Consider the following 15223-nt stretch of genomic DNA (forward strand, 5'->3'; position numbering starts at 1 on the left):
TAACAAATTTGTCCCAGTAGTTGTTGGGAAATGACCTAAAAGATAGAAAAGCATAGAAATAAATTAGAATTATTTTTTAAATGATAAATAATAACATATCATTTTCGATTTACAAAATACTTAACAATAATATGTAAACATATATCCTGCCATCCATATAAAAGTACAATGAATTTGGTTGACATCTTATCCCATAATTTTTCTACATTATAAGCACATTGAATAATTATTTTAAATATTAATACATATGTATATATACAAGTAAATCACACAAAGATTATAAGTTGATACTTTAATAATACTTACATTAATAAATAGTATTGCTATATTTGTCATTTGTTTATACCATACCAATACATAGATTTGTTTCTCAATTAAAAATTAAAGTATCTAGAAAACTGTCATTTTTTTCCTATGAAGAAAAAACCTCCTTCCCACCAGTTATCTCCAAAGAAACTTTGAGCATGGCACCAAACCATAACTCTGGCACCTTGACTAACACATAGAGTTTACTTAAAGGGACTTGATTAGACTTAGTATTAATGGGTAGAATTGCTAAACAAAACATTTAGCATCTAGAATAAACATGTAAAATTTCTAAATAAATTGTCCCCATTTGAAAACTAAGAACCTATTAGAAATGATAACCTTTTAATAATCAAAATTAATGACAATAAGAAACTATATTTTACTCTCGAATGGTAAATATAAACTCTTCAAAAATATTGTATCATTAATATTTTTTATAGTGGAAAATTACACTTTTGTGATGGATTTATAGCTGGAACAGCAGTTAGTCGTTTGAATCTTGATCCTATAGGCTCAATAATTATTGGATAGAAAAAGTATTTGTTTCTGTCTGACATTTTACATCATGTCATAGCATTTAGCTAGTTTTATGCTAGGCTGCTTGATGGTACCAAGTGAAAGTTTATAACTCAAATATATTACAAGTGTGAAATTCAGTATTTTTGCCTTCGATGCTACAACACTTTCCTTAATAAATAATTTTTTGCTTCCTCTGCTTTTGGATGAGATAACCCTGTGCTGTAGGTTATGTACCTCCTGCTATACACTTTCCTGAACACTGAGTAATGAATGCGAAGTTCCATCAGTGCTGTGGAAATGCACTCAAAGCCATTTTTGATTAAAGAATTCAGAACACAGAAGGCAAAAATTGAGAGCACCCATTAGGAGGCTGACGGTGCTTCCTTCATCTTTTGATTTACTTGGCTGAATATGTAACTATTATTCACCTCTGCTAAACTTTTAACAAATCTACAGGAACTCCAGCAAAATATTTTTATGTCTTGAAATTTCTGAGCACAGAAATGTCTCATATAATTTTTTACTCACTGTGTGTTGATTACGAGTCTATCCCACTGGCCTTTAATATCATCTTCCGAAGGCTGTTCTGTAATATAAAGCCCATCAAATTCCAATTTCCGTGCTACTTCCTTTTCTCGCTTAAAAATAACCAATGGGACCTACAGATGAAAAATAAACGTGTTAAAATTAGTTTAAATTTACTGGTATCTCCTGTAGTCACTATCTTTACAAAGCAGCTTTTGGAAAGAAATATTTCCCATGTACTTCCAGGAAGGTATAAATTGAGTGAATATGAATCAGCTATATTCAAGCAGAAAGAAGCATCTAGAAGGTTTTGGAAATATAGAAGATATAATCAATATTATTTATATGCATTTATATGTACATAGGGGTTTATAGATAATTACACTAATGAAATTATTTTTAAATACTAAAGAGAAAAAGATGATTATGCCAAATTGTTCTCCTTTTACACACATATATCTTAACATAAATAGATACAATAAAATTTAGCAATCTTACCAATGTTCTAAAATGCATGCTATTAATGAGTTTTACTTGAGAACTCTTTTTAATAATTCTATGCTCAGAGTGCCCACATGCTATTTAGAGATAAATTTTCATTTCAACATCAGCAAAAATCTTTGTCAGTTTGCCAAAATATGTCCAGAACATATTGATTCTCTTTTCACAGAGACAGACTTTACACAAGGCACACATAGAAGAAACATGCAGATATTCTAGAACTATTCAAGAATATTCACCTCCCTAAAACAAGGGAATAAAAAAGAGGAAAGGAGTTTCTAAAGAACACTTTACATTCTAGTCTTTTACTCTAGGCCCTGGTTTTTCAAGTGCCGTCTGGAAGTTTTATGACCAGAGGCAGAGTTCAGTGAAATAAAGGCATACAGTGAAAAGGTGTCTTGCTAGGAAAAGATAAAGAGGTTTGCACAGGTAACAGGCAGCCCTGAGCACTCAGAGAGACTATCTTGGGTTCTATTCACCAAACCATCCTGCTCCTTTGGCAGGCCTCTACAGACAAAGCAACATTATTTTCTGGGTGAGGTGTGACAAACTGTGAGGCATTTCTGCCAAAGATGGCAGCAGATACTGACCTAACAACAGAACAATCAAAATGACTCATAGATTTGATTCGATGTATGCTCTAAGTCCTAAAACAATGGAGCATCACTGCATCACTACGAGACAGAGTGGGTGGGGAAGCACTGTTCTGTAGGGTCAAGACACAGATGAAATTGTCCACTATGTGAAAAGAAGCTACAATAAGACAGCCCAAGGCCACATCCCCTTCCCAGGGCAGCCTGCAGCCTAGGACTAGTCAATATAGATATAGAAAGGCCCTGCTCCAATGCAGAGGCCAGGACAACCCTGAAAGGGCATCCCAGCTTCAGAGACTGTGTCTGCACCAACTTCTCCCTCTGCCCCATCCTGCTTTCTCCACTTGCCCCACAGATGTTGATTCACAGAGCATTCCCTAATAAACTTCATGCATGAAATTTCCATCTTAGAATCTGCTTCCCCAGAAGTCCAACCTGCAACAGACACACACACACGGACACCCACAGACCTTGGTGCCTTACTATCTTACTTTCAAGCAGTAGTATCCAATGATGCAGAAGAAAGAAATGACCGTGTGGAGAATAGCTAAGATACGCAACGTGGGCTCCATGTAGCCACTGCTCTCCTCCAGGACGTAATGAACTGCGATGATTCTGTGGGAGCTGCTGTCCAGGCTGGTAACTTTGGCATTTTCACTTGAACTTCGAGTGGGGAGCTCCTTTCCTTCAACCACAGAAGAAGTGGAGACCTGATTCAAACCATTAAAAGTACAGTCAGTTTGCTGCATTTAGCACATCATTGCAAACAAAAAACAAGGGAAACACAGCCTTTTTAGCAAATAGTTGGATGTGAACTCATTGCATAATGAAAGGACTAACTCCAAAGGCTAAAAAGATAGCTTTTCAAAAAACCAAAGGCAGTTAATACCAATTTGATGGTGAGTACATGTGGTGCTTGTCTTTCCATTCTTGGGATACCTCACTTAGTAGAATGCGTTCCAGTTCTATCCAGGAGTATACAAGAGGTGCTATATCACCATTGTTTCTTAAAACTGAATAGTACTCCATGGTATACGGATGTTGAGCAGGGGGGAGGCGGGAGGGGGGAGGAGGGGACAGGTATATGCATACACAAAGAGTGCAATGCGCATCACCCGAAGGATGGACATATTTGAAACTCGAACTTAGGCGGGGGTGGGGGGCAAGGGCAATATACGTAACCTAAACATCTGTACCCCCATAATATGCTGAAATAAAAAAAAAAAAACAAAGGCAAATAATGAACACACTTTTTAAATTCATTGTAATCCAATCAAAAGTTATGAGCATTCCAAAGCATGCAGAAAAAATTAGATGGCTAAGCTGTCTTCTCAGTTATCAAAAGAATTTAATATAATACAGGTATGCCCACCCAGTAACAAGTAAGTAGTAACAAGTAAGATATTTAGCTAATTTAGCCTAGGTATACTGTGAGTAAACCTTCTTCCAAATCAAATGCTTTTCACTTTGGGCATTTCTCACTTAGTTGCAAGGAACAAATCTATCCTGCCTTCCTACATAACAGTGGTGTGCTTGGTCAGGTTATCTTTCATTAAAATGTATTTTACACTAGGTTTGGAAGTGTTCACTAGTACTGCGGTCCCCAACGCCATGGACCAGTACCATCTTTGGCCTGTTAGGAACTGGGCCACAGAGCAGGAGGTGACTGGCAGGTGAGAGCCAGCAAAGCTTCATCTGTATTTACAGCCGCTCCCCATCATTCGCATCACAACCTGAGCTCTGCCTCCTGTCAGATCAGTCACTGTCTCCCATCACCCCCAGATGGGACCGTCTAGTTGCAGGGAAACACGCTCAGGGCTCCCACTGATTTCTGCATTATGGTGACTTGTATAATTATTTCATTATATATTACAATGTAATAACAGAAATAAAGTGCACAATAAATGTAATGCGTTTGAATCATCCTGAAACCATCCCACGCACCCCCACCCTGTCTGTGGAAAAATTATCTTCGATGAAACTGGTCCCTGGTGCCAAAAAGGTTGGGGACTGCTGCACTAGTAGATCTGTGAAATCCTTATATTTATTTTAGTCTACATGCAGTTTTATACTGGTTATTAAAAGACTAAGATGTACATACCTTATAAAAGAGCAAGATGAAATTGATTGCAAATGCAACAAATAAGGCTAACATTCTCATGTTGTAAAAGTTGCGAGCAAAATAGTTCTGAAGGTGAAAAAAATTATGACAAGGTCACTGAATCAAGAAACTTGAAATTTGCAGACAATTTAAACAAAGCATTCAACCATTTACCCTAAACTATGGATCGCAGGCCTACTATGTATTCAGCACCATTCTTGGTGCCGCAGACCTAACAGTGAAGGAGAACATTTCTGCCACTATGGAGGAGGCAAAGAATAAAAAAGCATATCCACAAATAAAAAACATAATTGCAGGGAATGCTAAATGCTATAAAGAAAAACACATCGGGTCAAAAACATTTATAAAATAAAATTAAAAAAAAGAGCTTAGGGGATGGAGGTGCTATTTTAGATGGTGTTGGTCAGGGAAGGTTTATCTCAGGAGGTGACATTTGAGCAGAGAGGCCTGAAGGCAGTAGGGGAGCAAGTCAAGCGAACATCTGGGGGAAGAGTGTGTCACAGAGGGGAGCAACGAGGACAGAGGCCCTGAGTTACCAGTGTGTTGGTGCGCTCGAGGAGTAGTAGTAAGAAGGAAGCATAGGGAGAAGAAGAGAGAGTGGGGTGGGTGAGTTGTGGGGTCATGAGGTCAGACAGGTGAGCAGGGGCAGGGCTTTGCAGCCTTCTGGTAAAAGTGTGTGTTGTCTTTTACAGTGCAGTGGCTCCATCTATGACCTCTGGGGCCACACTCCCTGGATATGAAGCCCATCTCAACCACTTACCAGTTGTGGAAAGTGGACAAATGACTTACTCTTTCCTGCAGCATCACTTTGCTCATCTGCAAAGTGGAGATGACAATAGAACCTACTTCACAATTTTGCTTTGAGGATTAAATAAGTTAATATAGGGAAAGTTATTAGTTTTATTATTGTAATAACTATTATAGTTTTTATCTACAATAAATATTATATTAATAATTATTATTCCATTCTAGGTGGGATGGGAAGCTACTGGAGGGTGTGAAGAGGGTTTGATGCAGTCAGATCATGACTTGGAAAGATCACTCCAGCTACTGTGTGGAGAATAGAGAGGAGGGACAGGAGTGGACGCAAGGGGTCCAGGTAGAGAGTTATTTTGGGACTGCAGGAAGAGGTGATGTTTACGGTGGTGGCTTGGATCCAATGGAAGACATAGAAATGGCAAGAACTGGGCAGATTCTGGATATATTTGGCAGGAAGAGTTGAGAAGAGTTATAGTTGGATTATATTTGAGGTGGGAAAGAAAGAAAGGACTCAAAGGTGATAACTTCTGGATTTTGGGGACTGAGCAACTAAGTGAATGGTTGGTACAATTTGTTGAGCTGGAAAAAAAAAAACAACCTAGAGGTGAAGTGAGTTTAATGAAATAAACTATGGTGGAAATAAAGTATTTGTGTTAATATTAAGTGGGAGATGTCTACAAAGAATACAAGTGGATATGCCAGGGGCTTTAGTATCGCAAAGCCACATCAAAATCATAACACCTCAAAATGATATCCCCCTCCATGTACACACCCACCTCTGTTGGTGTGATTTTTCCACCCAGGACCCTGTCTTTACTGCCACACCTTACTGGACCAAGGCTGGCCACCACACCTGAACTGGGTCAGCCACATTGGTTCTCCTTGGAAGGCGGGCCTGGGTCACAGAGGCTGAGTTAGCCAACCCTGGTTATCTGAGCTGGGAGGTCACAGAGACCTGGGGGACAAGAGACCTTTGTTGGCCTGACATGGCCATGATCAGTCTTGAGCATATAAATTGGTGAGTCAGATTGCAAAGAGAAGTGCAGGAAAGTAGAGGAGCTGTGCAGAGATAAGAGAATGTGTGAACCCTGACACAGAGAGCTGGAAGAAGAACCTATTGCTTGGTTTTCACAACTGTAGTTCAGGAATCCACCAGTTCTATTGCACGGTATTGTGGAGCCCATTCAACCTCTAAAACATCTAGAATAGAGCTATACCTGCAGCCATGGAAACCACCGTGGCATATCAAATCAATTATTCAGACAGAGTTAGCTACAAAACATTTATGTTCAGTGTGCTTTGTGTTTTTGTTTTTTTGAGACAGAGTCTTGCTCTGTTGCCCAGGGTAGAGTACAGTGGCATCATCATAGCTCACTGAAGCCTCAAACTCCTGGGCTCAAGTGATCCTCCTGCCTGAGGCTCCCAAGTAGCTGGGACTATAGGCGCACACCACCACGTCCAGCTCATGTTCGCTGTGCTTTGTATTAAACAATGTGGGAAAAATACAAGATGGTTTAAGGAAACATAGTTAAAACTATTAATTAAAATATGTTTGCATATGTTTATAAAATACATAATACATTTACATGTTTATAAATAAGCATGTAGAATATATAATTACTGAGGACAATCCTGTTCCCTGATGAGTTCTAGAGTACACTGGGTTTCTCAATTGTTTATTTTTGATTTCTCAAGGGGTATAAAATGCTAAATATGACTTTGCCTTACAAATAGCTTTATTATGAGGGGTTTTGTTCCTAATTTTTAGTTCTGATATTATTAGTACCTCTTGTAGGTTGATTCTACACATTCATCTCCTACCCTTTTCCTCCTTTAAAGAAATTATATATATAATATTATATATAGACACATTTATAAAAAGATTTTTAAGAATTCCAATATAGTTAGGTGCAGTGGCTCGCACCTGTAATCCCAGCTACTCAGGAGGCTGAGATGGGAGGCTCGCTTGAGGCCAGGAGTTCAAGACCAGCCTGAGTAATGAGACCCTCATCTCAAAAAAAAAAAAAAAATCCAATATGAATACGAACAGAGATAGAAAACTATATCTTTCTCCTTGTTTTCCAAATAAGAATATATATTTTAGCAATCTGGGGAACACTTCTGCAGAATGTATAGGATACATATAGAACTATCATCTTTTTTCATCCTCTCATTTTTCTTTTATTTTTCTCCACGTGAAGGGTGATTTTGAACAGACCTTATCATCAAGGGAAAGTTGGCTCATAGAGTTAGCATTTTTATCACTGGATTTTTAAATAAAAGAGTGATATTTAGAAATACTGACTTATCCAGTTCTGGAACATTAGTAGGAATTACTTATACCCCCAGGAGGCATGTTTTGCTTTCTCTATCGCAGAGTCTCCTATTTACCGAGTTGTCCTAATGGCTTTGTGGGAAGACACTGGGAGTGCTATCCTGTTATAGCAGTTACTAAATTGAAGGGTTTCAGGTAGCACGAATGGGTTATGGGCTTGACAACAGGGAGCAGTGGACCAAAGGCATTTCCGATAAAAAATAGATAGACTAAGATAAGTAAATAAAACATATGTGTAAGACTGAACTGGTTCCCTTATTACTACCCAAGACAAGGTCAATAAATATTTACTGAGCCTGAATTATTATGGTTTCATACAATATCAGTAACAATATTCATTCTGAAACATCTTACTAGAAGTTTCTGTTGATACGCTATGATTTTCTTCCAGAACGCAGACTCTGGAACTTCTGGTTCTCCGTATCTGTGTGTGTGGAGCTGCCTTGACTTTTGTTTCGCCTTGTCTTCTTTGGCTTTCTCTTCCTTTTCTCCGTCTTCTCCCCTGGGAAAATAAAGGAACGGCAGATGAGCTATCCCGGAACTAAAGAACTAAACAGGCATTGTACAAAAATATGCAAGTGAGCAAATATTTCAGATCATAGTATGGTCTTTGAAAATTGATTTCTCTTCCAATGAATGATAATATTCTAAATTTAGGATCAGGGATAGGATTTCTTGCTGTTCACAGCCCCCTGTAGATGGATAATTCTGTGGCATTCAAATCTAGAGGACATTTTACAGTCTTAAAGAATCTTTATATCGTATGTGCCATATTCCCTTCTAATTGTGCAATAAAAACATTTAATTGAAAAAGAGAATAACAATGAAGATGACTTTTTTCCTTTGCTGTGACTTTCCAACATACCTCATTTTTAAATTATGATTTTAATGTTCAATTTTTAACATTACCTGGCCATTAAGATTTAAAATCAGAGGCCCATACACTTGGTTGTTCAAATGTATAAAGTATGTCTATATACTTATGTATTGGCATGTATTAATTTTAATTAGTTTTATTAATTAAATAAAATGTATTAATTTAATTAATTGTATTAATGTTATATTAATTCTAGACAATAATGGAAATGGAAGCAGTGACATTTGATACCATCTAGATGCAAAATGTCAATCTTTCATTAAAGTGAAGTCATACATACATAACCCACAGATATATAAGCTAAACTTAACCTTAACCCATAGAAGGTATATCTAACATTATTTGTAACGTTAAAGAATTGCCGGTGAAATGCCTGCCGTGCCCTGCACCTACTTTTTATCCTAACAGTCATTTACGTGGCCATTTTTACAACTGACCCAACAGTGCAAGATCTACGACAATGAATAGAGCTGATTGCAAAGAACACACAATGAAAAGAGGCCAAAGAAAACGACAGCACGGGGGAGAAAAATAAAATGCTATGTGAGATGAGCAGCACTATAGGCACCTAAAAGTTTTATTTCTTTCCTCAATTTTTCAAAATGTGCACATAAAACTACATAAATGTGGGAAAAGATGTATCCTTCAATTCGTAACAGAAACCCGGTATTATGAGGGAGTTACTCATTTTCACTGCCTCAAATCCGGCTCTTCATTTTTATTGCTGCATTTATAATTGTGCTCCACAGCACCGGCGTGTGGGTGAAATGAAGATTGCCGGGCCCCATCCCAGACCTGCGGAGTCAGGACCTCTGTGGTGCGGCCCAGGGACTCGCCTTTGAGGAACATCACTGCACAGGATTCTGTGCAACTACATCTGCAATGTTTGCTTCCGCCCTTCTTTAAAAGGACAGGAATACATGTGTGGTTTTAAAGACAGAACTGTGGCCATCAATCCTCTTACGGGGAACATTCCATGGAATCGCTGGAGTCTTTTCTGCTGACAAAATCACGCAAGGGGAATCCTTATGCAACAAGGAGAAAAAGACAAGAATGGCCAGTGAGGGAGTGTCAACCCTGCTGTCTGCCCAGAGCCTGAGGTCCCGGCCATCAGAGCCTCTCCGCTGAGATGGCAGATCTCATCACGTGGCTCCTTTGCAATGTAAGATTCTCCCTTACAGCTCCTGAAAAGAGAGTGTAAGAAAAAGAGACTGACCGAAACATGAAATTATACATACTCAGCTTTTTCGGGTTCAGATTTGGTTTCTTCTTTTTCTTCTTTCTCTTCGTCTTTTGCCTTCTGTTCCTTGAATGGGCAAATGGGGAAAAGAAAACCAGGATGACACATCACCTCTGAATGAGTTTGGGAAGCCATAGGACCACATGTCAAACTGTATCCGCTTGCTTACACTGAGATAGAAATGCCACTGGCCCAAACACCACCCCTTCTTTTGCACACTTCCCTTCTGCACCAGTGGTAGGAACGGACTTTTGGGCTTCTCCGACTTCCTTTTCTCATTTCAGAAATACCCTTCTTTACCTTGTCTACCTACTCAAGTCTTACTCCTCCTTCAGGGACAATTTAGATGCCACCAGTCACCTAACTACCTTAAACCATACTGGTGTTTCCATTTTCTGAACATAAGCAACCCCTACTGTGTACTGCCTGTACTATTTAACATTTAATCACTTTCTAGTTTCTACATGTGTGTTAGTTTTTTCTAATAAACTGTTTAAGGCGATTTGAAAGCAGCGACTACATCTTACCTTTGAATTCCCTATGATACCCAATGTTACCAGATACATGGTAAATACTCAAGAACTATTTGTGGATGGAATGATGGCTCCACTGACTAATGTCATTAGGGTGGGTACTTAAGCTTACACTGTCATAGTTTAAGAGAATTTAATAACTTGTAGAGAATCTTAAAAAGGCTAGCTTTGTCTACCAAAAAGCATATTTCTCTTTGGAAATTTGAGTCACGTATTTAATACCACTCTGGCGCTAGCATGCAACCTGGTCTGAAGTTCATTTATTGTACCCACCCGAAGTCCAGAGAGAACACTGCTGTGCCTTAGAGAAAACTTACCTGAAATTTTTCTTGCACCTCAGGGATAGGGACTGGGTTGCTCATCAGGTCACTAAGGCCGGCGTTTGGATTGTGAGGGATTAGTTTGTACTGCCCTCCTTCTCTCTTCAGATCCAAGCCAAATATGTCTGAAAGGAGGTCACTTTCCTCTGTCAGTTCCTTCAAGTCTGCCAGGTCTTCGGAAGGCAGGGCGGCTTCCATGGGCTTCCTCTCTCCCTCCTCCCCATCTCCCCGCACCTCATCCTGAGTGGGGTCTGGCATGTTGGCCAGGAGTTCCGCGACTCGGATCTTTTTAGCCCCTTCTACCAAGCTTGCCCCCAGCAGCAGGCTACAAACGATACGGAAGAAGCCTCTGAAAACGCTGGCCACAAAGTGCAAGAGGGTCACAAAAATACTCCAGTAGGATGAAAAGAAGGCTGTGACCATGTCTTTCACGGTCATCTTCTTCATTTTTTTCATCTGTTTCTTCAGGCTCTTTAGACTGAGCATTCGTATAAGGGTTAGGATATTGTACCTGAGGGCAAGCAGGGCCGACTTGACCGTCAGAATGGAAAAGAAACCCATTCTCGGCCCCTGCTCTTCCGGCCTCTCCTTCTCACTCTCCTCTTTATTCGCCGACCTCTCGTTCAAATCCGACTCGGAGATCTGAGCCGCCAGCTGCATTTCGAAGATGGTGTCCTCACAGAAGTTGACGAAGAGCTCCATCTTCTCCTTCTCTCCGCCCTCGTTGACCACATCAAATATGAACTGCCTCTTGGACTCCTTGACCTGGGGCTTCTCCCACTGGGTTCGGCTGGACTCGCTGATTTCAAAATAAACCCTCTCGATGCGTTTGGCGCTTCCCATGATCTCAATGCGGCCCAGAAAGGGCTGGAAATAATTCAGCACGCTCTCTGCTAATTCCAGGAAAGTCTGCAGTCGGGTATCGTTGGGCATGTGCTCAGAAAGATTTGTCAGAAGGACAGCGACGTTGAAGCCAATGTCCTTTGCAGGCTCGTGGAACCGTTTGACAAACTCTTCATAGTCGAGCGTTTCGTTTTCATCTGTCTCCGCGCAAGACAAAAGAAACTCGGTTTCTGACTGTGTGTAGTGCTTGTGGCTCTCCATTGCTTTATGGAAGTCCCTCTTGGAAATGACCCCCTTGCCATCAGGGTCGTATTCTTTAAATGTATCAGAAGATGTCAAATCCTTTAGTTTTAAGAACATGTCAAAAAATTTGAGAATCATCTCTACATTGTTGGAAGATTCCACAAGCATGTCAACCATCTGTTTGCCGATTGTTCCATTGACAACATTACCTGGTGGTAAAACAATTGCATTTGTTTAAAATAAACTTTCTTGACAAAACTAGTATCTATAAAGAAAATAACAATATAGATCTTTTATGACATCTGAATCAAGAATATGTCCTTGTTTATCCCCCAATGTATGAAGTCCCAGGAAAAGATGTAGAATTATTTGTAAACTACAGTTTTAAAAAGTGATTACAAAACACACGCAAAACCGTATTTACAAAGTAATTAGACTGACATACATAAAACAATATTTGAACAAAAGCTGATTTTATTTTCCTCAAATTAATCAAAGAAGCAACATGTTTTATATAAAGAAAATGGGGCCAACAGCCATAAACTGAAATCCAGTCTCATATTAATATTAAAAATGAACATGTGCACAATGCTTTAGGGTTGCAAAATCACTATCATAGACAATATTTCATTTAATGTTCTTGTGTCTATAGGGCAGGTACTTTTCTATTTCTATTTTTTCTGAGACAAGGTCTCACTCTGTTGCCTGGGCTAGAGTGCAGTGGATTCATCATAGCTCACTGCAACCTCAGACTCCTAGGCTCAAGCAATCCTCCTGCCTCAGCCTCCCAAAGTGCTGGGATTACAGGTATGAGCCACCGTGCCCAGCTTCCCTTTGGAAAAAAAAAAAAAACTAACTTGATAAAAAGAATAATAAAGCCAGCAATAAATCCAAGGTATTCATCACATCTTAGTATTATATTATTCTTTGCTGCATGCTGACTCTGTAAATTAACAAGCACATATTGATCCTTAAAATAAAAAAATAAAGAAAACTTGAAAGTATAATCAAAACTACCTTCTAACATGGACAGCAGCATGACCACCATATCCTTTTGGAGATCCATTAATTCTTTTAATAGCTCAATTTGACTGGAATCCTGAAAATACGAGCATATTGTATTTGAGATAATATGAGAAAACTATGCAGTAAGAACATCCCATTTATTCTCACAAAGAGGCCACTGCTCTGCCACTAGTAAGCACTTTAAAGCATTACAGAACTAAAGAAAGGCCAAATGTAAGTATGCAGCTTATTGAGAACAGATATCCTTCAGAATTAAAAAGTATTTACTATTTATTTCGACTCATGTTCATCACAGTATTTGCGAGGACAACGGACATATCTAACAAGAACACAGAAGAACCAACACAGCAATGGATTCCCCAATGCCAGGCAAGACTCAGGTGCTTCTGCACATTTGGCATGTTTCTTTTACTTGAAAAGACTGCGTTTTTTTCTTTCTTTCTAACTTCTTATGTAAAGTTACTATATATTACGTAAAAATCAACTTACTCTAGAAAAAATTGGGAATATAAGTAACATGAGATAAACTTCCCTTCTATAAATCTAACTAAAAATGCACAGAAGTATTACCTGTACCAATATTGCACAATGTATCTTATTGACCAGTTTCATTTAGTTTTCTAACATTTCTCTGGCTAAAATTTTCTGGGTTTTTTGATTTTGCTTTTGATGTTTTACCTGAAAAAACAATTCTTTTACATAGACATGTTGTAATGTAAACAGCATCATGCTTAGATCCAGTGCCTGGAAATACGGGTCCTATTTATGTCTACACAACAACCTTACATTTCATGAAATATTTTCTTTTTATTTAAATTACCCTTTTATATAAAACAATTGTACAAGGTATCATTTTATTCATATGAAGCTAAATTTCCACACTGCTGAAAGGATGAGACTTTTTCTTTCCAAATAGCTGTTACCATGTAACCATCTATAAACCATGAACAACTGCTAGGTAGCACTCAATGTTTAAAAAAAGGACGGAAATACATTAGAATGAGAACTCTTATGAGTATATAAATTTGGTTCATGTTGGTTTCTTTTCCTAATTAAAATGTCATTAGTGATTAGATGAACAAATAATGAAATTTCCATATTTGGCTGAAGTCACCAACAGTAACTAGATACGGACAAACATTCTGTCCTTGACCAAACGCTAGCCAGGCTCCTCTGAGCCCTCTTCTCAATTCGGCCTCATGCTTGCTCTATAAAGACTTGAATGAACACAAATGCAGTTTCTAACAGCTCAAGGCTGCATCCCCAGGATGACCTTAGACCCCCTGTAAAGTACTTGACTGGGAAAACTCAAGGCTGCCAAAAAATTTACTGTTCCAGACAACACCTGAGAATAAGACCTCTGTCTCCCAGTCTCCAGAGGAGGACAGAACCCTAACTTTGATTATTGCCAGCTAGCAGACATAGCTGTCCCAATCGCGTTTATACCAATGAAAACTTTGTAATTTTTCACTTCCCTGACTCTACTGAGCCCCTTCTCACCTGCTCTCTAACCCTTCGTTCTCCCTTTAAAATGCCCAGTCACCTCCGCACAAAGTTGAGTTCAGTTCATGCTGGACTCTTTTCCCTGTTGCAATAGTTACTACTGATTAAAATCTGTCCTTACCACTTTAACTAGCAGCCAGGTTTGTTCATCTCTGACTGCACCCTCCTGCTTGTAGGCCAGGGCACAGGCTTGAGTAGCCTCACTTCACTGCAGAGGAAACAAGGCCTCGGGGAAGAGGGAATTGGCCCACACTCATGGGACAAGGAACGTAACTTGGGAATTAGAACAGCAGTATTCTGTCTTTAAATCTAGCATTCTTTCTTCCACCTGACTGCTGGGCAAATACCTAGGCCCTGACGGATATGTCAGATCTCCGAATACACCATCAAAATTCAGTGCACCAAAGGGACATGTTTACTCAAGATTTTTATTAAGAACTTTTCTATTCATGTATCTTGTGGTTTCAAATGAGATAGATACAGTAGTGAGAAAACAAGAAGCTGACATTTTCAACAGGCACTCTCAGGTTAACATTAAAACATGGTAGAAAATCTGCTTAGTCTTTATTTGCTTATCCTTATAGCTACTATTTTCTGACTTTCATGAAGCTAAATTTCCTGTTAGTGGGTCAATGTCACCCTACTGAGAACAGCTTCTTGTTTATGACCTTCTAAAAAAATTGTCTCCTTTTAACAAGAGATTTTTAACAGGTCAAAAATCCTATTTCAATTATGTCTTAGGGGGAGGGAAATTCCAGTGAGCAGTTTCCAGGAAGTGTATCAATGAGGATTGTGAAATGCACAATGTTTGGGGACTCTAATGTTTTATTTTTCCATTACATTTAATTTCTTAATATCCTTTGTTTTCAAATCTGAATAATAACTCCCATCTATTTTCAGCTTGCATAAAGTATTTTTATTTAAAAAAATTTTAATGTAGAGTAAAACAGGTATGATACAGTCATCTAAAAAAGA

At 38.8% G+C, this 15223-nt stretch overlaps 1 protein-coding gene across 1 annotated transcript in view; it reads right to left on the reverse strand.

The window, feature by feature from the left end:
• The window catches only part of RYR2 (ryanodine receptor 2 (cardiac)), a 509242-nt gene that overhangs the window by 27506 nt on the left and 466513 nt on the right, over positions 1 to 15223 (reverse strand). Inside the window, 7 exon segments of the mRNA XM_012660153.1 lie at positions 1357 to 1487; positions 2939 to 3157; positions 4549 to 4635; positions 8018 to 8165; positions 9779 to 9846; positions 10631 to 11928; positions 12737 to 12923. Coding sequence (XP_012515607.1) covers positions 1357 to 1487; positions 2939 to 3157; positions 4549 to 4635; positions 8018 to 8165; positions 9779 to 9846; positions 10631 to 11928; positions 12737 to 12923 — 2138 coding nt within the window.

The sequence above is a fragment of the Propithecus coquereli genome, unplaced genomic scaffold (assembly GCF_000956105.1).
Source record: "Propithecus coquereli isolate 6110/MARCELLA unplaced genomic scaffold, Pcoq_1.0 Scaffold66, whole genome shotgun sequence".
Lineage (NCBI taxonomy): Eukaryota > Metazoa > Chordata > Mammalia > Primates > Indriidae > Propithecus > Propithecus coquereli.